The sequence below is a fragment of the Cervus canadensis genome, chromosome 14 (assembly GCF_019320065.1).
Source record: "Cervus canadensis isolate Bull #8, Minnesota chromosome 14, ASM1932006v1, whole genome shotgun sequence".
NCBI classification, from domain to species: Eukaryota; Metazoa; Chordata; class Mammalia; order Artiodactyla; family Cervidae; genus Cervus; species Cervus canadensis.
The window spans coordinates 6,761,897-6,787,803 of record NC_057399.1 but is presented as its reverse complement, the minus strand read 5'-3'; the positions used below and the strand labels follow the sequence as shown (position 1 = coordinate 6,787,803).

At 39.0% G+C, this 25,907-nt stretch overlaps 1 protein-coding gene across 1 annotated transcript in view; it reads left to right on the top strand.

Moving 5' to 3' along the window:
* The window catches only part of GALNTL6 (polypeptide N-acetylgalactosaminyltransferase like 6), a 909,229-nt gene that overhangs the window by 99,756 nt on the left and 783,566 nt on the right, over positions 1–25,907 (top strand). Inside the window, exon 2 of the mRNA XM_043487121.1 lies at positions 3,214–3,352. Within this exon, the coding sequence (XP_043343056.1) occupies positions 3,214–3,352 (139 nt within the window). The remainder of the gene's footprint in view (positions 1–3,213; positions 3,353–25,907) is intronic.

The window sequence follows — 25,907 nt, the reverse complement described above, 5'->3', positions numbered from 1 at the left end:
GGTACAGCAGGTTGCAACATAGTAGAAATACAATCCTGTTAACAAAAAGGTCAGTCTTTTTGCAGAAGTTCTCTGCTAAATTTATCTAAAAAGTTTAGCACACAAAGACTCTGCGGCTCTGGTGAGGCAGCCCCTGTTTAGCGCTCCTGGTTAAAATTAACAATTATCTTCTTGTTTTTACTCTAGGGCTAAACTCTTATTTTTCTAGATCTCCAACTATATTAACAATAGTTTCCACTGCACAACCTTAGCACATTAACATCAATCAAACATTGATCCAATAACCACCTTTAAAACAATATTTCTTGTATTCTCTAATAGGGCTTCCTCACCCCTCAAAGGGCTCTGTGCCTATTAGGGCCTTTTTTATGGTTAATCTCTATGTATAATATCTTTTGGCTTTCAGGCCTGTTGACAATTTATGGCTTGCACCTGGTGTAACTTTAAACATCTTCAGTAACCAACCCTGTCTTTTTTGTGGTTAATCTTTTTTTTTTTAATTAGGTGTCATTTTTATGGGAACTAGATAAGATTACATTATTATGGAACAGAAATGCAAAGGACTGCAAAAACAACAGATATGGCACAAAACAGGCTCTTAGTCTAAAAGTTAACTACCTGCAAGAAGTCGCCAGCTAATCTCTATCTAAAGTATTTTCTATTAGGCACATTTGTGACTATTATTTATGGAGCTTTTCTCACCCCACGGAGGGACCTATGCTTAATAGTTTCTTTTGTTAGCGTACTATGCTTGGGATGTTTAGAACAATCATGAACATTTTTTGCAATGAGAGCACACATTTATCAAACAAGCCAGAATGCCAGCAAAAGGGTGTGAATTGAAGTATCTCTTTCATCCCTGGCCCCTTCATAGTATACCAGCATCCAGGAGATTTATTAGTTAGCGTTTTAAGTTGGTCTTTATTCAGTGAAAGAGGAGCAGGAGAGCTCTCGGCAGGCAACACAAGAATCTGCAGCTGGGCAAACAAGAACAACAGCAGAAAAGGGGGAGGACACAGGGTGGGGTAGAGGCCGAGGCCAACCTGGAGGGTCCCTTGGATCCTGAATGGCCTTGCGTGTCAGGTTTTTCCTTATGACCTCGTCATGGATGGGATCCTGAATGGCCTTGCGTGTCAGGTATTTTCTTCATGACCTCGTCATGAGTGGGATCTCCCATAATGGCTCCCGGCACTGGCCTGATCATTCCACAATCCTTGCTGTGTCTCATTCTGATACTTGTTGTTCCATCTCTGAGTCGCATCCAACTCTTTGTGACCCCATGGACTGCGCAGCACTCCAGGCTACCATGTCCTCCTCTGTCTCCCAGAGTTTGCTCAAATTCATATCCATTGAGTCGGTGATGCCATCCAACCATCTCATCCTCTGCCACCTCCTTCTCCTCCTGCCTACAATCTTTCCCAGCATCAATGTCTTTCTAATGAGTCATCTCTTCCCATCAAAGTCATCACTTTTCCCAGGTGGCCAAAGTATTGGTGCTTCAGCTTCAGCATCAGTCCTTCCAATGAATATTCAGGGTTCTTTCCTTTAGGATTAACTGTTTTGATCTCTGATTAAACGTGGTCCACTGGAATAGGGAATGTCAAACCACTGCGGTATTCTTACCTCGAGAAACTCAGTTCTGATCCTTTCTTCAAATTGTGACTTTTTGCCTTTTTGGCATGCCCTGTGGTTTTTTTGTTTGTTTTGTTTTGTTTGTTCGTTTTTTCCCTTGGACATGATGTACTTGGTAAAAGAAACTGCTGTAAACAGGCCTTTCATGATGTGATGTAGAGGTGTGTGGGAGGGCATTCAGGATTTCCCTCCCCCCTTTGGTTGGGCAGGATGGTTACCATGGGCTCAAGTCAGGAATTCCCTTCTCTTAGGTCTGTTAAGCTCAACAGGATACACCTGAGCAGGTGGGCTCTGGTTAACTAGGTTCCCTAAAGGGCAGGCCTTGTTAATGGGAAGAACAAGGCGTATTTTAAAATTTCTATCCTCCTCCTGCCAAGAACACAAGAGAATTTTTCTCTGGTATCTACTCTGGGAGCTTTGTTGAGCTCCTGGAGATAAACGTCACAATAAAATTGGAGCCTCTCTATGACTGAATCCTCGGAGACCTTTTACCTCTCAGACTTGCCTGCTCTGAGCTCCAGCAATTTGTCAGTTACAGTTCAGATTTCCTACCCTGGACAACTGGTTACCGGCATTTCTGCTCATGAATTCTTGCTCTGGTAAGCCTGGGCTCCTGTTTCCCCCATCTGTCTTGCCTGTCCTATGTCTACTTCTCTCTTCTGCATCCATGAAGGGTTGTTGAGTCTGTTCAGCTTTTTATCTGCTATTAGGACAGAAAGGAACTTTCCAAGCTCCTTCCAGGCTGAACCAAAAAGACAGAAGGCCTTAGATTTAAATGAAATAAACCTAGAAAAGATTTACAACACAGATTCTTAAAAAAGCTTGAGCAAACATAATATGTAAATTGCTCTTAAATGCAGATTGTCTTGTAAAATCTCTGAAAATCCATTTAAAAATGTAAGAAATACAAATGATAAATGTATGTAAATTAATTTTGTTATTACTCAAGAGAAGGGAAATTAAAGTTTGAATAATCTGTATTTTTACCAGCAAATTTCAAATTTCAAAATATTCTTTAATGCTTCTTGGGATGTTAGAAAACTATCTACTAGCTCTAAAGATATTGTGGCAACTTTATTTTCCAAGTATACAAACCTAGGAATCTTAAGCAAGCAAATATGTTTATTAAGATTGTTTACAATATAGAAAGTTAAAAATAACCTAGAAATATATTTTGATCAAATACTATAAATTGGAAGGTCGTGGAATAATATCAACCATCAGAAGTAAATGAAGTAATGCCTTTTTTATTCAATTCTGTTTGATAAAATCAAATTATAGGGCAGTATGTATATTATCAGTATATATATCTGCATAGAAATGTTTAAGCTCTTAGCTGTGGTTTTTGCTGAGAGGTGAGACTGTACTTTTTACTTCTGTGTTGCTTACTTTTTATTATGAGTATGTTTCATTTCTCTAAATGAAATAAAATAATCATTTGATAAAATCTTGCTGCTGGAGCGTTCTCTGGAGCATAATTACAAGAGAGACTAAAGAAACACATTCACATCCTATTATCTGTTCTAGAAGTGGAAGTGGTTTTTATGCAGACACTAACCCCTTTTCCTTTTCTCCTGATAGGGAAAGGGGAACATGGAAAACCTTACCCCCTCACTGAGGAGGACCATGATGACTCAGCTTACAGGGAAAACGGTTTCAATATTTTCGTCAGCAACAACATCGCTCTAGAGAGGTCCCTGCCAGATATCCGGCACGCCAAGTGAGTGTCCACTCGCCTGTCTGCAGGCTGGTTCCCTTGTCTCTTTTGGTTCGTTATGTTTCGTGTATATAACGGTGAGTTATACAATTAAAAACTTTACCCTGTTAATTTTATAGAAGCCATTTATATTCCATTATTTTATATATACTTTTGGGTTTGGGGGGTTTTATTGAGGTATAGGGGCTTCCCTGGTGGCTCAGAGGTTAAAGCGTCTGCCTGCAATGCGGGAGATCTGGGTTCAATCCCTGGGTCAGGAAGATTTCCTGGAGAAGGAAATGGCAACCCACTCCAGTAATCTTGCCTGGAGAATCCTATGAATAGAGGAGCCTGGCAGGCTATGGTCCACGGGGTCGCAAAGAGTCAGACATGACTGAGCAACTTCAGTTTCAGTTTTTCAGTTTTCATTGAGGTATAGATAACTTACAATGTTGTGTTAGCTTCAGATGTATAGATATATATGTATATATGACTGAATTACTTTGCTGTGATGTCATCAACTCAGTGGAATTGAGTCTGAGCAAACTCCAGGAGACAGTGAAGGACAGGGAAGCCTAATGTGCTGCAATCCATGGGGTCCAAAGAGTCAGACATGACTCAGCAACTGAACAACAAATGGTCTATATATACACATATAGCTTCAGATGTTTAACATATATGTATATGATGAATTACTTTGCTATACATCTTATAAATATGCATCTATCTATCTGTATACTATTTTTCAGATTCTTTTTCTTAATGAAACTAATAGTTACCAAAGGGGAAAGGGTGTGGAGGGATAAATTAGGAGTTGGTGCTATATACATTACTATATATAAAACAGACAACCAACATAATCTTAAGGTATTATTTATTTAACCTGAAATAACCTCTAAAATTCCAAAAGATTAACTCTTGATGCTCAGAAGCTTAATACCCATTTTCCTGATTGAGTTGGTGGTATGATCTCCACTTAAATGGAAACGCTTTCATATGACATCTGTACCTTTGCCTTTGAACGTTTTTCTTAGTGACTAGTGCTGTTAGAACAGTCTGCCTGTGCACGCCGTGGACTGACTGCACCCCCATGTCAGCCGTTATCAGCGCCATTACTGTTACATTTTCTATAGCAAATGCCTGAAGTGAACACATCCATCATCTCAAGGGAATGGTTGGTTACTCCCATCACTTAGGAATTGCTTGTGGCTTGTCTGCTGACAGTGCATTCAGCTTTTACTGAAATGAAGCTAAACATTAGAGTCTGAATGGAAACAAGAAGACTATTACCTACAGTTGGAGGAAAGCCTTCTCTCTGGCCACCCTTGGCTAATCCTGGCCTTGCTTAGTGTACCCTTTTTCTAGTCTGGTACAATCTTCTTTTTAGCATATGCAATGCCCAAAGTATGCCAAGAATATGAATGTGATCAGAATTTGCAGCGGTGGTGTTGTCCTGCATACTTGATAAATCTATCCAGCTAACATAATACATTGACCTCAGCATTTCATCCTCCTTTAGAAACACTGGTGTGAAAGAAGGAAAATCAGAGAAGATTAAGGGCATACTTAGGACTAGGACTCTATGTTAAACCAGTAGCATACCTTAAATAAACCTTTGTGCAAAGCAGTTAGCCCTTTAGGAACAAAAAAATCAGTGAATTCTGATTTGGCCAACTGTTTGTTAGTTGCTTTGCTATATTGTGTCTTTATAGATTTTATTTTAAAATATAAAAACTTAGCAGTTTTCTCCTTCAGTTTTATGTGAATTTGCATTTTCTAATACGGTTAACCAAAGGATTCATGTGAAGAAAAAATTAATTTTCCCCTAATCTGAATGCTTTATGTATTATCTAGGCCTTCTATCTAGCAAAATTATTCCCTTGTCACCTGAAATTATCTACGGTAATTTCTACTGACCAAGAATGTTTCCACTTATGAGAAATTTTAATACCTAATTGCACACCATCAAAGATGCATTAAATTGCATTGTTGGCATAATATCCTCAGAGCATAATTTCTATCCACCTCCTCCCCCGCCCCCACACTTCCAGTCTTTTTATGTTTATGCAAGTGGAAAGATTTGCAGATGGAAACAATGTAGAAAATCATTGAAGTCAAAAGAAGGTTGATATTCTCATTCTTTGCATAGAGTATATTTCTAGGGTAACTACTACCTTTTGAGATGAGACATTCCTAGGCAATAATGGAAAAGAAAATGGAAAAATGGAAAGCAAGACATTTTGAAAATTTTATCAGAACTACTAAGTTTACAGTATTGGAGGGTATTTTTTAAATGTTAGGGATGAAGAATGTAGCTAAAACATGGTGTGTGAAATGGTATTCTTATTTCCTGAGGCTTGAATGTCTAATAGGACAGTGACCTAGTAAAATAATAACAAAAAGGAAAAACAAATAATCTTAACAGAAGATTGGAGAAGCATGCCAGGCAAATGTTAAGAGTGAGATCCCAGGAGTGGTCATTTCCTTGGTCAGTCCCGGGTCTGACTCTCACCGAGGTAGGAAGGTAGGTGAGATGGTGCCTTTGGTTTTTGTCAAGGTACCACCCACTGGAAACTGGAAACCAAATGAAGTCTTACTGGGATCCCACTGTTTAAAGTCCTATGCTTTTGACCTTAGCTATGCTTCTCAAAATACAGACACGGAAAATAAGAGCATGCAACGCAACTCTATCCTTGAAAATGTAAAAGCAGCTGGACACAGATTCCAGTGTTTTCAATTTAAGTTAGCTATAGGTAATGGACCATAGCTTGTTTGTATGGACAGAATCTATGGAAGAGAATGCAGAATCTGTATAACCTTTCTAGTCAAATGTAACAAGTCTAAGAAACTTTGCATTTACAGTCAACCAATTCCAACTACTGGCTGAGTTTATCCAATTACTCAGGGTTTATTTTTTGTGTGTTTTAGGATTTTGCAATGCAAAATATCAGGGAATTGCAATTTTGTTGAACTAGATCTTCATTCCAAAACACATCATTGTGGTTCTCGATCCACTGTTCTACACTACAGATCACTTTCTGTGTATATACTTATGCTCTATTCCTGCTCACGTTCTCAAAAATTTCATGATTCTATGTGTTGTGACATGCATAGTGCACAAATCTAGTCTACTGTGGAGAATATTTAGAACATGAATTATAACAGAAATCCCAATCCAGACAGCACTTTTATTTGTCCTGTTATTTACTTCTTCACAAGCATAAAACTGAATATCTTCTTTAGCATCATTGTTTCATTGAGCCAGTAATCCAGTTTAGTTCAGTCATTCAGTCCTGTCTGACTCTTTGCGACCCCATGGACCGCAGCATGCCAGGCTTCCCTGTCCATCATCAACTCCTGGAACTTGCTCAAACTCATGTCCATCAAGTCAGTGATGCCATCCAACCACCTCACCCTCTGTCATCCCCTTCTCCTCCCACCTTCAATCTTTCTCAGTATCAGGGTCTTTTCCAGTGAGTCAGTTCTTTGCATTAAGTGGCCAAAGCATTGGAGTTTCAGTTGCAGTGTCAGTCCTTCTAATGAATATTCAGGACTGATTTCCTTTAGGATTGACTAGTTGGATCTCCTTGCTGTCCAAGGGACTCTTGAGAATCTTCTCCCTCACCACAGTTCAAAAGCATCAGTTCTTCGGCACTCAGCTCTCTTCACAGTCCAACTCTCACACCCATACATGACCACTGGAAAAACCACAGCTTTGACTGGACAGACCTTTGTTGGCAAAGTGATGTCTCTGCTTTTTAATATGCTGTCTAGGTTTGTTATATCCTTTCTTCCAAGGAGCAAGCATCTTTTAATTTCATGGCTGCAGTCACTATCTGCAGTGAATTTGGAGCCCCAAAAAATAAAGTCTGTCACTGTTTCCATTGTTTCCCATCTATTTGCCATGAAGTGATGGGACCAGATGGCATGATCTTTGTTTTTTGAATATTAAGCCAGCTTTTTCACTCTCCTCTTTCATCTCCATCAAGAGGCTCTTTGGTTCCTCTTTGCTTTCCACCAAAAAGGTCATGTCATCTGCATACCTGAGGTTATTGATATTTCTCCCGTCAATCTTGATTCCAACTTGTGCTTCATCCAGCCTGGCATTTCACATGATGTATTCTGCATATAAGTTAAATAAGCAAGGTGACAATATATAGCCTTGATGTACTCCTTTTCCAATTTAAAACCAGTCTGTTTTCCCCATGTCTGATTCTAACTGTTGCTTCTTGATCTGTATTTGGGGTCAATCTGAGAGAAACCTGAGTTTGTCCTGTCATTAGAGCATCTTCCCATTGCCTCTAATATAATGTCCATAAGAACTTTACTATGAGAGCTTCTGCATGACATATAGCAATCACTGGCTGGCCTGGCTTCATTTTACAGACTTTTGTTTTTCTCCACCTGTATTTACAGACTTTAGTTTCCTTCACCTGTCTGATATAGCAGTATAATCTGCTATATATTAGAGTATAGCAGATTAACAAATGTTTGTCATTTTCAGGTGCATAGTGGAGGGACTCAGCCACATGCGTGTATCCATTCCCCCCAAATGCCTCTCCCATCTAGAATGCCACATAATGTTGAGCAGAGTTCCATGTGATACAGTAGGTCCTTGTTGGTTATCCATTTCAAATATAGCAGAGTATCCATGTCCATCCCCAATTCCCTAGCTATCCCTTCTCCCGGTCCTTGCCCCCTTGCAACCGTATTGCCATCTGTATTTTGATTGTGCACTTCATTTTTATTCAGTAACCCATTGGGATGTCACAACTTTACATGATATAGAACATCTTATGTTGACTCTAGCACATACATTTAGAGTACACAGTACATATAAAATAAGGCAAAAGGCAATCATGGAAGGATGACCTACATAGGAAAGAAACTGATAAACTTATACATGAGTTAATTGTTAGCAAGATACAATTTAAGAATATTTAAGCAAATTACTCCCTGGATATGAATGCATGTGTTAGCAGTTACTGCAAGTCTCCCAAACGATGCTAACATTAGTGTATGTAACAAGAAATTACATGTGAGGGAAGAGGAAGTACATTAGATTAGGACACATAGTGTGTTAGTTGCTCAGTTGTGTCTGACTCCTTGCGACCCCATGTACTGTAGGCTCCTCTGTCCATGGGATTTTCCCAGGCAAGAATACTGGGGTGGGTTGCCATTTCTACAGGAGTCTTCCTGACCTAGGGATCGAACTCAGGTCTCCTGCATTGCAGGCAGATTCTTTACCATCTGAGACACCAGAGAACATGTATAGAATCAGGAGGTGTAATAGGAGAGTTGAGGTCAGATTTGCAGAGAATTCGGGCTTCCCTGGTAGCTCAGATGGTAAAGCGTCTGCCTACAATGTGGGAGACCTGGGTTCGATCCCTGGGTTGGGAAGATCCTCTGGAGAAGGAAACGGCAACCCACTCCAGTATTCATGCCTGGAAAATCCCATGGACCAAGGAGCCTGGTTGGCTACAGTCCATGGGGTCGCAAAGAGTCAGACACGACTGAGTGACTTCACTTCATTTTGCAGAGAATTCAGGTAAACGCATCATTGATGTGAGGTTTCATTTCTTGCTGTGATGAAAATATCATGATACACATTCCATGTGCATCCACATTAATTATAGTACACTTATAATGTGCCTGAGTAGATGGGATATTTTTGAATTCAAGTAGTTCTGCTCTGACGCTTCCAGATAGCTTAGCAGTAAATTATTCACCTGCCAATGCAGGAGACATGGATTTGATCCATAGGTCGGGAATATCCCCTGGAGGAGGGCATGGCAACCCACTCCAGTATTCTTGCCTGGAAAATCACACAGACGGAGAAGCCTGGCAGGCTCCATGTGGTTGCAAAGAGTCAGACACAACTGAGCGACTGAGCACACACACATACATATAGTTCTACTCTGAAATGTGTCTTTCCCTTTTCCTTTAACCTATATGCCAAGAAGGTTTTGGCTTCATGCCTTTGATAACAAGCAAGATACTGGATTTTAAGAGAAAATTCTGAGAGATCTCATCTCTTGAGAAAACTTAGAGGAATTTATACAACTTCTTGTCATGGTATCATAGTGTGATTGCTTTCAGCAGTGTTGCATTTGTATCAGGCTTCCTAGCATAACTGTGTTTACTGTATAATTTCAGAACCAGTGGAGAGACTGTCCCAGAAATGGTTTGCAAGTAAACTGTTATCTTTATTGCTGACTGGCTTTTTTGGTGGGTGTGGTTTAGACCTGGGACAAGTGCGATTCCTAATACCAAATTCCAGAAGGACATGCATTCAGCCTTCCAGTCACTGACATTGTTGACAACCCTAGGATAATTGTGAGTTTCCCTGGTTTCTCAGTGGTAAAGAATCTGTCTGAAATGCAAGAGACCTGGGTTCGATCCCTGGGTTAGGAAGATTCCCCTGGAGGAGGACATGGCAACCCACTTCAGATTCTTGCCTGAATAATCCCTTGGACAGAGGAGCCTGGCAGACTACAGTCCATGGGGTTGCACAGAGTCGGACCCAACTGAGCACAGATGACAGTTGTAGAGCTTAGGGCCTCAGGGGCAGAAAGAGATGTCTGATCTGTGCACCACAGTGGGTTCCCATGCAGAAAACTGAAGCAGAAGCTGAGCCAAGCATAAGATCCATAGCTCTAACTCAGCGATCGTGTGACTTTCCTTCTCTAGAGGGGATGTGTGGGAGAGAGGCTGGGTACTTCTCTAGGAGCCTGGGACCATTTATGGAGGGAAAGGACCTCCCCCTCCCCTGGATGAACTGGGCACAGTGTTGATTGAAACTTTGTATACAAGAAGAAAGGTAGATTCTCCATATCCATATATTTCGAGTACTTTTTCTTTTATCAGTTAGACTCTCAAGTCTAAATATTCCTGCCTTCTGGATTTATATTGAATAATAATGACTGAAGAGTTAAATATCTTGATTTAGACTGTGACGATGAACCAAGAAATGGTCATTTTGAGTTTATACGTACCCAGTTTACTAACAGGGTGCTAACTTGATTTCTCTAAGTGAGTATTTAAGATATTTAAAATTGGTGGCAGGTTTACTGTGATCTATTATTCAGTTATTTCCTTTTCTTCTGATGGTTATCCCTCTGATTCCCCTTCCTTTTCCATTCATATCATGAGGAGATAAAATATAAACAGATCAAGTGAATTACAATTTGAAAATATAAATTGTAAATATAATTAAATTTTGTGAGTCAACTTTGAGTTTATTTTATTGCTCTTTAGTCACTATTCTGACTCATTGTGACCCCATGGACTGTAGCACGCCAGGCTTCCCTGTCCTTCACTATCTCTCAGAGTGTGCTCAGACTCATGTCCTTTGAGTCGGTGATGCCATCCAACCATCTCATCCTCTATCGTCCCCTTCTCCTCCTGCCCTCAATTTTTCCCAGCGTCAGGGTCTGTTAAAATGAGGGTCTTCACATCAGGTGGCCAAAATACTGGAGCTTCAGTTTCAGCATCAGTCTTTCCAATGAATATTCAGGGTTGAATTCCTTTAGGATTGACTAGTTTGATCTCTTTGCAGTCCGAGGGACTCTCAAGAGTCTTTTTGAGTTTATTAGGAAAAAATAATTATGTGTGTCCAGTTTATTTTAACTATAGTGCAGTGAATGTGATAGAATAATATTTAATTTCACATGAAATAGAAAAATGTGATTTGGCTGCTCTAACTCTGAGCTATTGAATGCTAGAATTTATTCACAGAGATATTTGAGGTTAGCCATACAACAGTGTGCAAGGATTTTCTTAAAATTTCTGAGATTCAAGGCTACTTAAAAATTAGGGAATTGTTGACAAATATGTAGGATGAGGTAACCATCACTAAAATTGAGACATCAAACATTTCAGTCACCCCCAAAGTTCTCCATGTCACCTTTGCAAAAAATCTCTCCTTCCCCTAGTCCTCATCCAGCAGTGATCCGACTTCTGTCCCTAACTTTTTGCCTTTTCCAGAATATTCTATAAATAGAATCATGCAGTATGTAGCTTTCTGTGTCTGGCATCTTTCACTTAGCACAGTGTCTTTAAGACTAATCCCTGTTGTTGCACACATCACTACTTTGTCCCTTTATTACTGAGCACAGTCCTGTCATATGGATTGTTACCTATTCACCAGTCCAAGGACATTTGGTTTGCTTCCAGTTTGGGGCTATGATGAATAAAGCTACTGCGAACATTCACATTCAAAAGAAAAACTGAGAAGGCACTGGCTTCCTTTTATGTTTTCATTATGATTTATTCGTGAAGTTTATTGTTTTCTTTCAACAAGTTGACAAGTGAATTCTGAAACAAGTTATGCTAAAGGACTTGTGCCCTCCAATCACGTCAAAGTGCTGTCACCAGAAAGGCAGGAAATGTGTCCTTTGAATGAAATGCTACTCTAGCCTAGGGTGTGTCTAAACATGATTGGAAAAGGGGGGGAAAATTTATCATAAGCAGAATATTGAGAGAGGAATGACCAGGATCAACAGATAGGAAATAACCTTTTGAAATGGTTGTTCAGTTTTGTTTTATTGCACTTCACTTTTTAAAAATCAATTTCTATCAGGCCTCTCTGGTGACTCAGTGGAGAAGAATCTTCCTGCCAATGCAGGAGATGTGATTCAGATCCCTGATCTTGTGAGATTCCCTGGAGAAGGAAATGGGAACCCACTCTAGTGTTCTTGCCTGGGAAATCCCATGGATAAGGGAACCTGGCGGGCTGTAGTCCATGGGATTGCAGAGAGTCCCATATAGCTTCCAAAGTGAACCACATATTGCTTTTAAAGCTGTGTTAGTTTCTGCCATACGGCAACGTGAACCAGCTGTATGTATACATACATTCCATCTTTATTGAGTTTCCTTCCCACCCCGGGCACCTTGGAACTCTTGAGTGGGGTTCGCTATGCCCTACAGCCAGTTCTCACGAGTTACCTATTTTATACATGGCATCAGTAGTCTATATTTGCCAATCCAATCTCCCCATTCATCCCACCCCACTTCCCTCTCGCATCTCCATATCTTTGTTTCCTACCCCCTCGCAGTGATTCTATTTCTGTTAAAGTGTTATTCAGTTTTGAATAACTGAATAATTCCCTGGTGGTTCAGCTGGTAAAGACGCTGCCTGCAATGCGGGAGACCTGGGTTCGATCCCTGGGTTGGGAAAATCCCCTGGAGAAGGGAACGGCTACCCACTCCAGTATTCTGGATAATTCCATGGACTGTGTAGTCCATGGGGTTGCAAAGAGTCGGACACGACTGAGAGTCTTTCATTTTAATTGTAAATTTTGATAGCGGCCTCATGCAAACTAGAGTAGCTATTAGCACATTAGTGTGTTTCTAAGGGTCATGAAAGAAAAGCCATGATAGACTAACAATGAAAATGTACACAAGAATCTCTTCCACTGAGTAAAGCCTGAAAGACATGGAAGAGTTTTTATCAGTGTAACTGACAATGTTACAGTGTTGAAATGAAATCCTCCAGGAAGAGGTAACAGCTGAAGTGTTGTCAGACGTTTAATCTTTGGAGTGAATGACAGCTCATAAAGCAGATGCTTTGCAAGGAGGAAAGAGGAAAACAACGGGGCATGGGGTCTGAAAGCCTGGCCTTGGGAAAGTCATGCACACACACAAACTTCTAGACATGACCTAAATATGTCTTGTAACTTTCAACATAAACATTGCTCTCAATTGATGTACATTTGACTCCAAACCAGAGCTCTCAAACTCTAAAAACCTAGTTGTTTATTACTGTGTTATCCTGCTTCAAATTATGGCAAAAATACAAAAGTTGAAATTATACTGAGTTGCAATGTATTAGCTTATTAAAATCCAACCAAAATGTAATTGCTTTTTTATTAAAGATTTTTTTTCTTATGCAAACCATTTTTTTAACCATTTTTTTAAAGTCTTCATTGAATTTGTTACACTATTGCTTTGGTTTTATGTTTTTGATTTTTTGGCCACAAGGCATGTGGGAACTTAAGATCCCCAACCAGGGATCAAACCTATAACCCCTGCACTGGAATGAGAAGTCTTAATCACTGGACTACCAGGTAAATCCCCATAATTGCTTTTTTCTTTTAATTTATTTATTTTTAATTGGAGGTTAATTGCTTTACAATATTGTGTTGGCTTCTGCCATACATCAATATGAATCTGTAATTGCTTCTTAAATTATAGAAAGAAACTAGAAAATCAAGTATAAATTCATGATTGGTCATTATTGTCATTTATGGGACCTTTATTTCAGTCATAAATATATATATATTCATAGGATTGTGTTAGTCTCTCAGTTATGTCTGACTTTTTGTGACCCCATGAATTGTAGCTCGCCAGGCTCCTCTGTCCATGGGATTTTCCAGACAAGAATACTGGAGTGGGTTGCCATTCCCTTCTCCAGGGGATCTCCCCAGATTCCCACATTGCAGGCAGAGACTTTACCATCTGAGCCATCGGGGAAGACATTCATAGGATTATATTATATGTATTTTTAATTCTAATTGTATGTAATTTTGTTACCGCCAAGTGTTAATATATAAGGCTCAAATGGAACGCATTTACTAAAAAGACTAATAGCTAAATATGAGATTGCATTACAACATGAGTGATACAGAAAAATCATACTTGGATAAATGCTAAACTGCTGGGTTTTCACTATGCAGTCATCACAGCAAACTTTCATGGCACTACTGCTAAAGTCAGTCTCTAGAACAGGTGGTAGTTAATACATCACTAGGAAATACCGATGTGCTTCAAACTCAGACAGTTATTTATGTTATTTGTGACCTTGGTAGTAAAGTCAGTATTTCGAATTAGTGCGACTATAGAGTTGAAAGGTTGTTGCTGAACGATAAGACTCCAGGATTCTTGGCCTCCAGAAGAGACGAATGCAATCCAGGGCCAGAGACGAGGCTGGATCGCTCAGGGCTTTTGTGTAATAAAGTTTTATTATAAAGAAGATAGAGAAAGCTTCTGACACAGGCATCAGAAGGGGGCAGAAAGAGTCTTCAGCTGGATGTTATATAGTCACTAGCAGTCTGTTAATGAAAAGAAAGGAATGTCTTAAAACTCAGAATGGCACCAGGCCCCTCATCCATAAATTGCATTTTGTGATAATCCTGGCACCAGATGATTCATCCCAGGCCATAAAATGATTGACTTGACTCCTGTAGAAGGGCAGATTACCATACAGATAGTTTCATTTACATAGATTAGGGGAACAATACCTGAGTATAACATACTGGTTTGTCAAGTAGGTTCTGAGCCATGTGGTGGAACTTGAAGACAGAGTCTGGGGTACATTAACATAGCTTAAGACAAACATTTCCATAAGAAAAAATGTATTGGATAACTCAAGTTTTGAGAATAGTTAGCTTCAGGTGAAACCCGGTGTCCTGGCAACACAGCATTTTAAAAGAAACCTCCTTTTAAATTTGTGTAGAGAAGGGAAAAAAATATCACCAGTTTGTTTCCTCCTGCTGCCTAAGAGAGATAAAAATGTCTGGCACTTGCAGCTTATTTCCTCCATGCAGAGACCCCTGGCCTTCCTGCCTGTTACTTCTCAGAGTCATCCAAATTTTAAAGTTTCTCTGGAAAAGTGGAAAATATTGAGCTCATAGAAGAGCAACTGATTTTTGGAAGTTTTATATCAAACTAGATCAGAGTTGATCTTGGAGTTAGTCTTAGGAGGTTATTATTTTTTAGCATTTATAATGAAATAATGAAAGAGTTACAGTGTTTAGATATGGGAATTTTCCCATAACTGAAAAAAAAAATGGTGTCATATCATTTGCTGTTGTTTACTTGCTAAGTTGTATCCAACTCTCTGTGACCTCTTGAATTGTAGCCTGCCAGGCTCCTTGTTCATGGGTTTTCCTAGGCAACAATACTGAGGGCATATTCCCTATTCCTAGGCATAATACCTATTCCCTTCTCCAAGGGGTCTTCCCAACCCAGGGATCAAACTGAATATCTGGCTTCTCCTGCTTGGCAGCAGATTCTTAACCACTGAGCCACCAGGGAGACCTGTCTTATATCACAGACATAGGTTAATATAAGAATTATTAAAATGATGACAGGCAAAGGTGAAAGCTGTTTATTATAATGATTACTTCTGTGTTGGTCTACTGCTTGATAATGATGCTAAAATAAATAAAAGAAAAAACAAAACACGAAGAACAGAGTCTATGTAGATATCCCATGCCTAGTTGCTTGTGTTATATACTTACAAATTAAAATATTCATATAGAAACTTCAGTGTGAAACTCTAAAGTCACAGATGCTTAAAGTACAGTCATTTCCTTTTTCCATATGTAAAGCCTTTTAAAATAATTTTTATTGGAGTATAGTTGATTTACAATGTTGTGTTAATAAAACATCAACTCCTCCTTTGAGCCAGTATCAAACCAGCGACCTACAGATGACTAAACTGGGATGTACTACAGTCCTCCACTCTACCAGTTGAGCTACCAAAGGAAGTGCTCTCATTTCTTGATTAGCAACTATTGTATATTTCAAAGTTATCTCTAATTTTACAGTCTTTCAAATTAGTAAAATTTATTTATTAAAATGCTCTCCTTTGAAAAATTAATCTCATGTACTTTGATACCAGCCTGCCAGATGGTTAGTTACTCTCATAGGACATTGCACATACACAGTATTTAGACTTATTCTCCTGTATTTTGGGGCTTCCCTGGTGGCGCCAGTGGTGAAGATTATGCTTGTAATGCAGGAGACCTGGGTTGAATCTCTGGGTCGGAAAGACCCTCTGGAGAAGAAAATGGCAACCCACTCCAGTATTCTTGCCTGGGAAATCCCATGGGCAGAAGAGCCTGGTAAGTTACAATCCACAGGGTCACAAAGAGTCGGACACAACTGAGTGACTAACGCTGTATTTTGAATTGGAAATTTTGGACAGTGACTTCCACTGTAACAATGGCTCTCTGACAATAAAACTTTGACTTTCTGCCATCTTCAGCCCATAATGCAATGTTCATCATGTGATAAATATTAATTATTTGTTAGGTATTGAATAAATGCAGGAAAAAATCCAGAAAAACAAAACAAAAAATAAGCCATTGTCAAAATCACATGTTAAGTTTCAAAGTATGTCCTGTGCAAACTTAAACCATGGTAAAGATGTTTAAAAAGTTGGCAGAAGTTTTTGAAGCAGAAATAGATTCTCAATTTTAATTCCTTTAAGAAAAATGGAAATTTGATGTAATGATGCATTCTATTCAGTAAGATTAATGTTACTATAGGAATTTTAAGTTTGTTCCCTCTTTGTTATGTTTCCAGGCTTCCCTGGTGACTCAGACAGTAAAGAATATGCCTGCAGTGCTGGAGACCCAGGTTCAATCCCTGGGTCAGGAAGATCTCCTAGAGAAGGAAATGACAACCCACTCCAGTTTTGTTGCCTGGAGAATTCCATAGACAGAGGGTCCTTGTGGGCTACAGTCCACGGGGGTTGCAAAGAGTCAGACATGACTGAGTGACTAACACTATTATACTTCCACTCATTGCAGTTTAATGAGAAAAGAGCTAGTGATTAATAATTCAGCTTATTTATTTAAGAAATGTGGAATAATCTACCATTTTTAAAAAGTTAGCATCAGTATTAGTGGTGAAAGACTGGATACGTTGCTCATGAGACAATGAAGTGAAATGAATATCTGGGCTCACTTCTTCTACTTAACACTGTACTGTGATTATAGTTGAGACAGTTGGGCAAGAAAAAGAGGTAAAGTGATCCAAATTAGAAAAGAAGAGTTAAAACTTCTCTATTGGCAGATGACATAATCTTGTACAGAAAACCATAGGGAATCCACTGAGAAAGCTGGTAGAATTAGTAAACAATGTCAGCAAGGTACTAGGGTATAATATAAAAATCATCTTATTTTTATACACTTGCAGTGAATAATCTGAAAATAGTTCTAAAGAAAGCAATTCCCTGTAAAATCAAAATGAATAAAATGTTTAGGAATCAGTCGAACAAAGAGATGTAAAACTTACCCTTTGAAAACTACAAAACATTGTGGAATGAAAAGGAAGAGATGAAGAGGCATCCCATATTTGTGAATCAGAAGAGTTAATATTAAGTCAGCAGAACACTCAAAGCTGAGCTATAGATTGAGAGAAATTCCCATACAAATCCCAGATGACTTCTCTTTAGAAGTTGACAAGCTGATTCTAAAATTCATCTGAAATTTCAGGGACCCAGCGTAGCCAGGACAATCCTGAAGAACACCAATCAAATGGGATAACACACATTTCCTGATTTCAAATTTATTGCATGTCAACAGTAATCAATACAGTGTATTATGTGGATAGATATATAGATGAACAGAATATAATTAAGAATTCAGAAATAGTTCCATATGTCCTGGGCAAATTGATTTTTTGACAAGAGTACCAAAACCATTCAATGTGGAACAAATAATCTTCTAAACAAAGGGTACTTGGACAACCAGGAAACCACATGCAAAAGAAAGATGTTGGATGCTTAACTCAGACCACAAAAAAGGAAAGTGAAAGGGAAAATCGCTCAGTTGTGTCTGACTCTTTGTGACCCCATGGACTATACAGTCCATGGAATTCTCCAGGCCAGAATACTGGAGTGGGTAGCCTTTCCCTTCTCCAGGGGATCTTCCCAACCCAGGGAGCAGACCCAGGTCTCCTGCTTTGCAGGCAGGTTCTTTCCCAACTACCACAGAAGGCGAACACAAAACATATCAATGAGCTCAATGTCAGAGCTGAAACTGTAAGACTCAGAGGAAAACACAGAAGTAAATCATCATGACCTATGATTTGATAAAGGCTTTTCTAGAATCCACCTGCAATGCAGAAGACACAAAAGAGGGGCTTCAATCTCGGGGTCAGGAAGATCCCCAGGAGGAGGAAATAGCAATCCTCTCCAGTATTCTTGCCTGTGAAATCGAATGGATAGAGGCAGCTGGTGGGCTACAGATCATGGGGTTGCAAAGAGTCTGACACAACTGAATGACTGAGCATGTTCTTGTGCATCATGCCAAAAGCATAAGGGACAAAAGAAATAGATAGGTTGAGCTTCATCAAAATTAAATGCATAAAACTTTTATGCTTCAAAGGACACTATCAAGAATGCAAAATGACAACCCACAGTACTGGAGAAATATTTGCAAATTGTGTATATGATAAGAAATTTTTATCTAGAATATATAAAAACTTATAATTTAATAATAAAAAGACCAATAATCTAGTTAAAATATAGACATATGATCTGAATAGTCATTTCTTCATGGAAGATATGGAAATAACCAATACATCCATGAAAAACATTCAATGCCCTTAGTCATCTGGGGGAAAAAAAGAAGAAAGTGTTAGTCGATCAGTTGTGTCCAACTCTTTGTAACCCCATGGGCTGTAACCCGGCAGGCTCCTGTGTCCATGGAGATCTCCAGGCAAGAGTACTAAAGTGGGTTGTTGTTCCCTTCTCCAGGGGATCTTGCAGACCCAGGGATCGAACCCAGGTCTCCTGCACTGGAGGTGGATTCTGTATTGTCTGAGCCACAGGGAAGCCCAGTCATCTGGGAAACACGTATGAAAACAAAAATGAGATGCTACTTCATGGCCACTGTGTGTGCTTACCATCCTGTGCGACACTCTCTGACCACATAGACTGTAGCCCACCAGGCTCCTCTGTCCATGGGCCTCTCCAGGCAAGAAGAGTGGTATGGGTTGCCATTTCCTCCTCCAGAGAATCTTCTTGACCCAGGGATCAAACCTGAGTCTCTTGTGTCTCCTGCAATGATAGGCAGATTCTTTACCACTAGCGCCACATGCGATGTCAAATAATAAATGTTGGCCATGATGTGGAGAAATTAAAACCCTTGTTCACTGACAGTGGGAATGTAAAGTACTGTCAGTGCATTGAGAAATACTCCTGCAGTTCCTCTAACAATTAAACACAGTTACCATATGACCCAACAATTCTAACTTCAGGAATACACCAAAGGGAAATGAAAACATGTCTACACAAAAGTCACATATGAGTGTTTATAGGAGCATTATTCATAATAGCCAAAAGGTGGCAACAACCCAGTTGTTTATCAGGAAGTCACTGGTTAAAAAAACACGGTAAGTCATGATATCATGGGCTTTCCTTGTGGCTCAGCTGGTAAAGAATCTGCCTATAATGGAGGAGACCTGGATTCGATCCCTGGGTTAGGAAGATCCCTTGGAGAAGGGAGAAGCTATCAATAACCTCGATATGAAGATGACACCACCCTTATGGCAAAAAGCAAAGAATAACTAAAGAGCCTCTTGATGAGAGTGAAAGAAGAGAGTGAAAAAGTTGGCTTTCTCAGCAAACTAATATCATGGCATGTCAGTCATGTAAGACTCTTTGTGACCCATGGACTACATAGTCCATGGAATTCTCCAGGCCTGAATACTGGAGTGGGTAGCCATTCCATCCTCCAGGGGATCTTCCCAACCTAGGGATCGAACCCAGGTCTCCCACAATGCAGGCAGATTCTTTACCAGCTGAACCACAAGGGAAGCCCAAGAATAATGGAGAGAGTAGCCTATCCCTTCTCCAGGGGATCTTCCTGACCCAAAAGTTGAACTGGGGTCTCCTGCATCACAGGCGGATTCTTAACAAACTGAGCTATCAAGGAAGCTACCTGGTCCCATCATTTCATGGGAAATAGATGTGGAAACAGTGACAGACTTTATTTTGGGGGGCTCCAAAATCACTGCAGATGGTGGCTGCAGCCATGAAATTAAAAGATGCTTGCTCCTTGGAAGAAAAGCTATGAACAACCTAGAAAGCATATTAAAAAGAAGAGACATTACTTTGCCAACAAAGTCTGTCTAGTCAAAGCTATGGTTTTTCCAGTAGTCATGTATGAATGTGAGATTTGGACTATAAAGAAAGCTGAGTGCTGAAGAATTGATGCTTTCAAACTGTGGTGCTGGAGAAGACTTCTGAGAGTCCCTTGGATTACAAGGAGATCTAAAGGAAATCAGTCCTGAATATTCATTGGAAGCACTGATGCTGAAGCTGAAATGCCAATTCTTTGGTCACCTGATGGGAAGAACTAACTCATTGGAAAAGACCCTGATGTTGGGAAAGATTGAAGGCAGGAGGGAAAGGGGATGACAAAGGATGAGATGGCTGGATGGCATCACCGACTCGATGGACATGAGTTTGAACAAGTTCCAGGAGCTGGTGATAAACAGGGAAGCTGGGCAGTGCTGCAGTCCATGGAGTCGCAAAGAGCTGGACACGACTGAGCAACTGAATTGAACTGAACTGAAGTCATATCATGGAAGACGATTCAGTCATAAAAAGGAACAGAATACTTATAAGTGCTACATCTTTGGATTCCCCTGGTGGCTCAGATGGTAAAGCATCTGCCTACAATGCGGGAGACCCGGGTTCAATCCCTGGGATGGGAAGATCTCCTGGAGAAGGAAATGGCAACCCATTCCAATATTCTTGCCTGGAGAATCCCATGGACAGAGGAGCCTGGGAGGCTACTGTCCATGAGGTCACAAAAAGTCGGACATGACTGAGAAACTCCACTTCACTTGGTTAACCTTGAAAGCATTATGCTAAGTGAAAAAAATTCCATATAATATATGCTTCTAGCTGTATGAATGTCCACAATAGGAAACGCTGAGAAACAGAATGTGTAAACAGTGGTTCTCTAGGGCTATGAGTGGATAAAGATCAGGGTAGTTATAACCAAGACTATGAGACTTTTTTTTTTAATTGGAGTATAATAGCTTTACAATGTTGTGTGACTTTCTGCCGTACAATGACGTGAATCAGCTTTATGTATGCACGTGTCCCCTCCCTCTGGGACCTCTCTGCTCCCACCCCCCATCCCACCCCCTAAGGTCATCTCAGAGCACTGTGCTGCCACAGTGTCCACAAGTCCATTAGACACATTTTCTACATCTGCATCTCCATTCCTGTCCTAGAAATAGGTTTGTCTGTTTCATTTTTCCAGATTTTATATATATATGTGTTAATGATCTTTCTCTCTCTCTCTCTTTTTTTTTTTACTTGCTTCACTCTGCATGACAGACTCTAGGACCATTCACATCTCACAAATGACCTAATCTTATTCCTTTTATGGCTGACATTCCATTGTATGCATGTATCACATCTTCTTTATCTATTCATCTGTAGTTGGCCATTTAGGTTGCATCTATGTCCTGGCTATTGTAAATAATGCAGCTGTGAACAGTGGGCTACATGTGTCTTTTTGAATTATGGTTTTCTCAGGGTATGTGTCCAGTAATAGAATCGCTGAATTAAACAGTAGTTTTGTTTTTTGTTTTTTAAGGAACTTCTACGAGATTTCTTTTTAAGTTGATGAATATATTCTGTTGTGCTAATGGTTACACATGTCTGTGAATAAAGTAAAAATCCATGAGTTGTACACTTTATCTAATTCAACAAGTGAATTGGATGTTATGTGAATTATATCTCAGTAAAGCTCTTTGGAAAAAAAGATAAATCACTTCTGTTTTCTCCTAGTCAAATAATGTACTTTACTTCTCTGTTTTTACCAAATCAAGCAACTGATTACTCCATTAGACCTTATCATCTGAATCAGTGTAGTAAGTCTTTATCCCTAGAGTTCTCTAAACAGTGTGTTGTGATAAGTACCAATTGTATGTGTGTGTGTGTGTGTGTGAAGTTTAACTCTTTCAGTAATATAAACATTTGTTTTCTGATAAAATTCCGTTAAAAATCTGGAACTCCTACTGTGGAAAGAATTGCTTTTAGTCTATATAGAAGGGGAGAATTTAGCTTTTAATGTTTAAAAATATTTTCTTCATTATTCTGGCTTAAGTTTAATCATATGATAAAAACATCCCTACTTCCATGTCTGTAAAATCACCACTTTAACTAGTATTTCCCTCCAGCAGTCAACCCCAGTTTCTAATAGATATTGATTTCCTCAGCTTCCACCCACTCTTCAGACTCCTAATTTGACTCCAGACACAAGAATGCCATCCTCATTTTTCTTGCCAAAGTCACTATTGCCTTCCATGTTGCCAAACCCAATATTTTTATACTTTTGTCTTGTGAAACATTCCAGCACAGTTTGAGGCTTAGGCCCGCCTCTCACTTTTCAGCATTTTTGTTTCTGTTTCTAGGAAAGGAAACATGCTGACATTTTCTCCCAGTGCCTTTCAGTCACTTCTGCAAACAAATCCTCTTTATCTGATGACTAGGTACTATAGTTCACTGATGCTCCATGATGACTAGATGTTACAGCCCAATGATGCTCTGTACTGGCCCTCAGTTTCATCATTTTATTTCCTCTCTTTGCCAACCTCATCAACCAAGGCCTGTTAATTCCATCTCTAAAATACAGAGTCAAAGTCTGGAAGGCATTCCTTCCCTTGGACTCAGCTACATCCACCATCATCTCTCTCTCTCTCTCTTTTTTTTTTTTAAAGTGGAGACCATTTTTAAAGTCTTTATTGAATTTGTCACAATATTGCTTATGTTTTATGTTTTGGTTTTTTGCTGTGAGGAATGTGGGATCTTAGTTCCCTGACAGGGAATCAAACCTTCACTCCCTGCATTGGAAGGCCAAGTCTTGACCACAGGACCACCAGGGAAGCCGCTCATCTCAGAAGTAAAATCCTAGGATAACCTCATAACTGGACCTCACACACTCTCTATTGCTCCTGTCCAATCCATTCAACAGAGTGAGCTAGAGTGAGCCTTGAAAACCAGAGCTGATCATAAATCCTCCCTTCTGTCTAAAATACTTACCAGACTTCCTGTTGGTTTCTGCCCCTCTCTGGCCTCCACTTTCGCTCTCCCTTCTGTGGTCACTATGTTTCTGCCTCAGAGCTACAGTAAACACACAGCTGCATAAACAAACTATTTTTATTCCTTAGGACAGACATAAAATATCATATTATAGTAAAGTAGTAATCATAGAAAGAAAGCAAAAGTGAAGTCGCTCAGTCGTGTCCAACCCTGCAACCCCGTGGACTGTAGCCTACCAGACTCCTCTGTCCACGGGATTCTCCAGGCAAGAATACTGGAGTGGGTTACCATTTCCTTCTCCAGGGGATCTTCCCAACCCAGGGATCAAACGCAGGTCTCCCGCATTTGAGGCAGACACTTTAACCTCTGAGCCACCAGGGAATATTACCCTATAAATAATTAATTTATAAAATAAGTTCCCCATGGCTGATTCATGTTGATGTTTGACAGAAAACAACAAAATTCTGTAATGCAATTATCCTTCAACTAAAAAATAAACAAATTTTTTAAAAGTTCCCAAATAAATAATAAATAGTGATTACCCTCCTGTACCTTCAAACACACATATATTCAACAATCCAATCTAATTTTCCAGTCCTGTCAAAGGCAAATAAATTACCAGTTATCACTGCTTTATCAAACCCAACTGGCATGGCAAGATTAGAAAAGAAAAACAGTGTGACTAAAGCCAGCCATTGAAAATTGAATAAGCTGACATTAAAACAATTACTATGTAAATTGGTCACTTGAAAATGACTTATACCGATATGCTATATGGTCTGCTTGTCAGTAGCCAGATGCCAGTTGACATTTTATTCTTTGGCGATTGAGCATGAGGCTGAGAGAATTTTAGCTGAATCAAAATGGCTTTGAAAGAAATTATACAGTGGCAAAAAGCTAAAAGAAAATAAAGAGGCTGTCTCTCCTTTCTAAATGTGAGTGGTTCCTTTGATAAAATTGAAAAAAAAAAAATGAATTGTAGTTTACTAGCAATAATACACTTAGCTAGTTTGATAATCTTGTTTAGAATATCTGTTTAAAACAGACCTCACAGAATTGTCTGAATTGTCATCTGTCAGTAAAGACATTTTACAGGTTTTTGACAGAGTAAGGTAATGAATTTTTTAAATTCAGGGTGTGTCCAAAGTGCTGAAAAGTGGCTCTCATATAGATATGCAAAGGTGATCTAAAGGTACAAAAAACCCACAACACAACGAAGTTGTATTTGAAACGGCTACCCACTCCAGTTCTTGCCTGGAGAAGCCCATGGACAGAGGAGCCTGATGGGTTACCGTCCGCGTGGTAGCAAAGAGTGGGACAGGACTGAGCATGCGCGCATTAACGTAGGAGATCAAACAATCTGTAGCATCATGCAGTGATTTCCCTCTCACATACAAACTAGGGAGACTGACTGATCCAAGTGAAACTGACTGCAACTGGGTAGACACACTCTTTATTTCCATTTCAGAGAATTTTCGTGATCATCACAAAACAGAATACATCTTAACCATTTAGAATGTGGGCCCTAAAGGAAACCCAAAGTATAACCCCTTGCCTCTGTATTACTATCATGACTAATAGCACATTTAGCATTCCATGAAAAATGTCCCAAGTGTTGCATGTTTCACATGAGAGATATATGTGTTTGTATAAAATCAATAAACTGGCTTAATTTACTTACATTTTTTGAATCTAACATTCAATAATTGTATAATAATTTTTTCTCAGTTCCACATGGGATGTTTATCCAACTAGATCTACATCTATGCATAAACAACTCTTAATAAATTTCAATAGATTGAATTAATCCTGAATATGTTCTCCAATCAAACTTAAATTAAAAGTCAATAAAAATAATATATGCAGAAAAGCTGCAAATATTTAGAAATCAAATAATGCTTTTATGAATAACCCACAGGTCAAATGTGGAATCATAGAAATTAAAAAGTATTTCAAATGGAATGATAATGAAACTTATTAGTATAAAAAATATACTTGAATTTATTAATAATGAAAATATATTTGATAGTGAAAGACCAAAGCTTATTTATGTTCTTTACAATTAAAGTAGTATTTATAAGCAATCATAGCTTTAAACGTGTAAATTAAGTAAGAAAATTTTTCAAATCAATCATCTGGGAAAATAAGTATAAAAAAAGAAATCAATTACATTGTCAAAAATTCATAATTTCAAAATTTAGTATTTTGAGTGGATTAATAAAATTTCTAAATCCCAAGAAAATATCTCTAAGGAAGAACAAAAGCCACCAAGAAGATTTTTCCCCAGGTATTATTGTCAATCATGAAAGGATGGTATCATTAAACTTCCAACAGACGTTTATGCTATAATAAATGAGATCTATAAACATAACTATGCCAAAAGTTTGACTCTTAGAGAAAATATAAAATTTCCTTGAAAATTCAAGTGAAAATGTCACAAAATTAAGCAAAATATCTGACTATCACTAGAGCTATAAAATATATGATGCTTGTAATTAAAAGCCTGCAGTATTATTCTGGATTCTAAAGAAGACGTATGGCCCACCTAATTGACATTGTTGGGAAAAAAAAAAAAGCAATAGTGGGGTGAGGAAAGGGCCTGAGAATTCAAAATAGCACTGAGTTGTTGAATTCCTTAAAACATGTTTGACAGTTGAAAACGAAAATACACTATTTTCTGGTGGTTTTCAGTGTACATAGAAATCAGACAACTGCAGCATAAAAGTGTAGAGAGACCTATCTGGTAATAAGATTTCCATATTAAAATGAAGTAGGTACAAT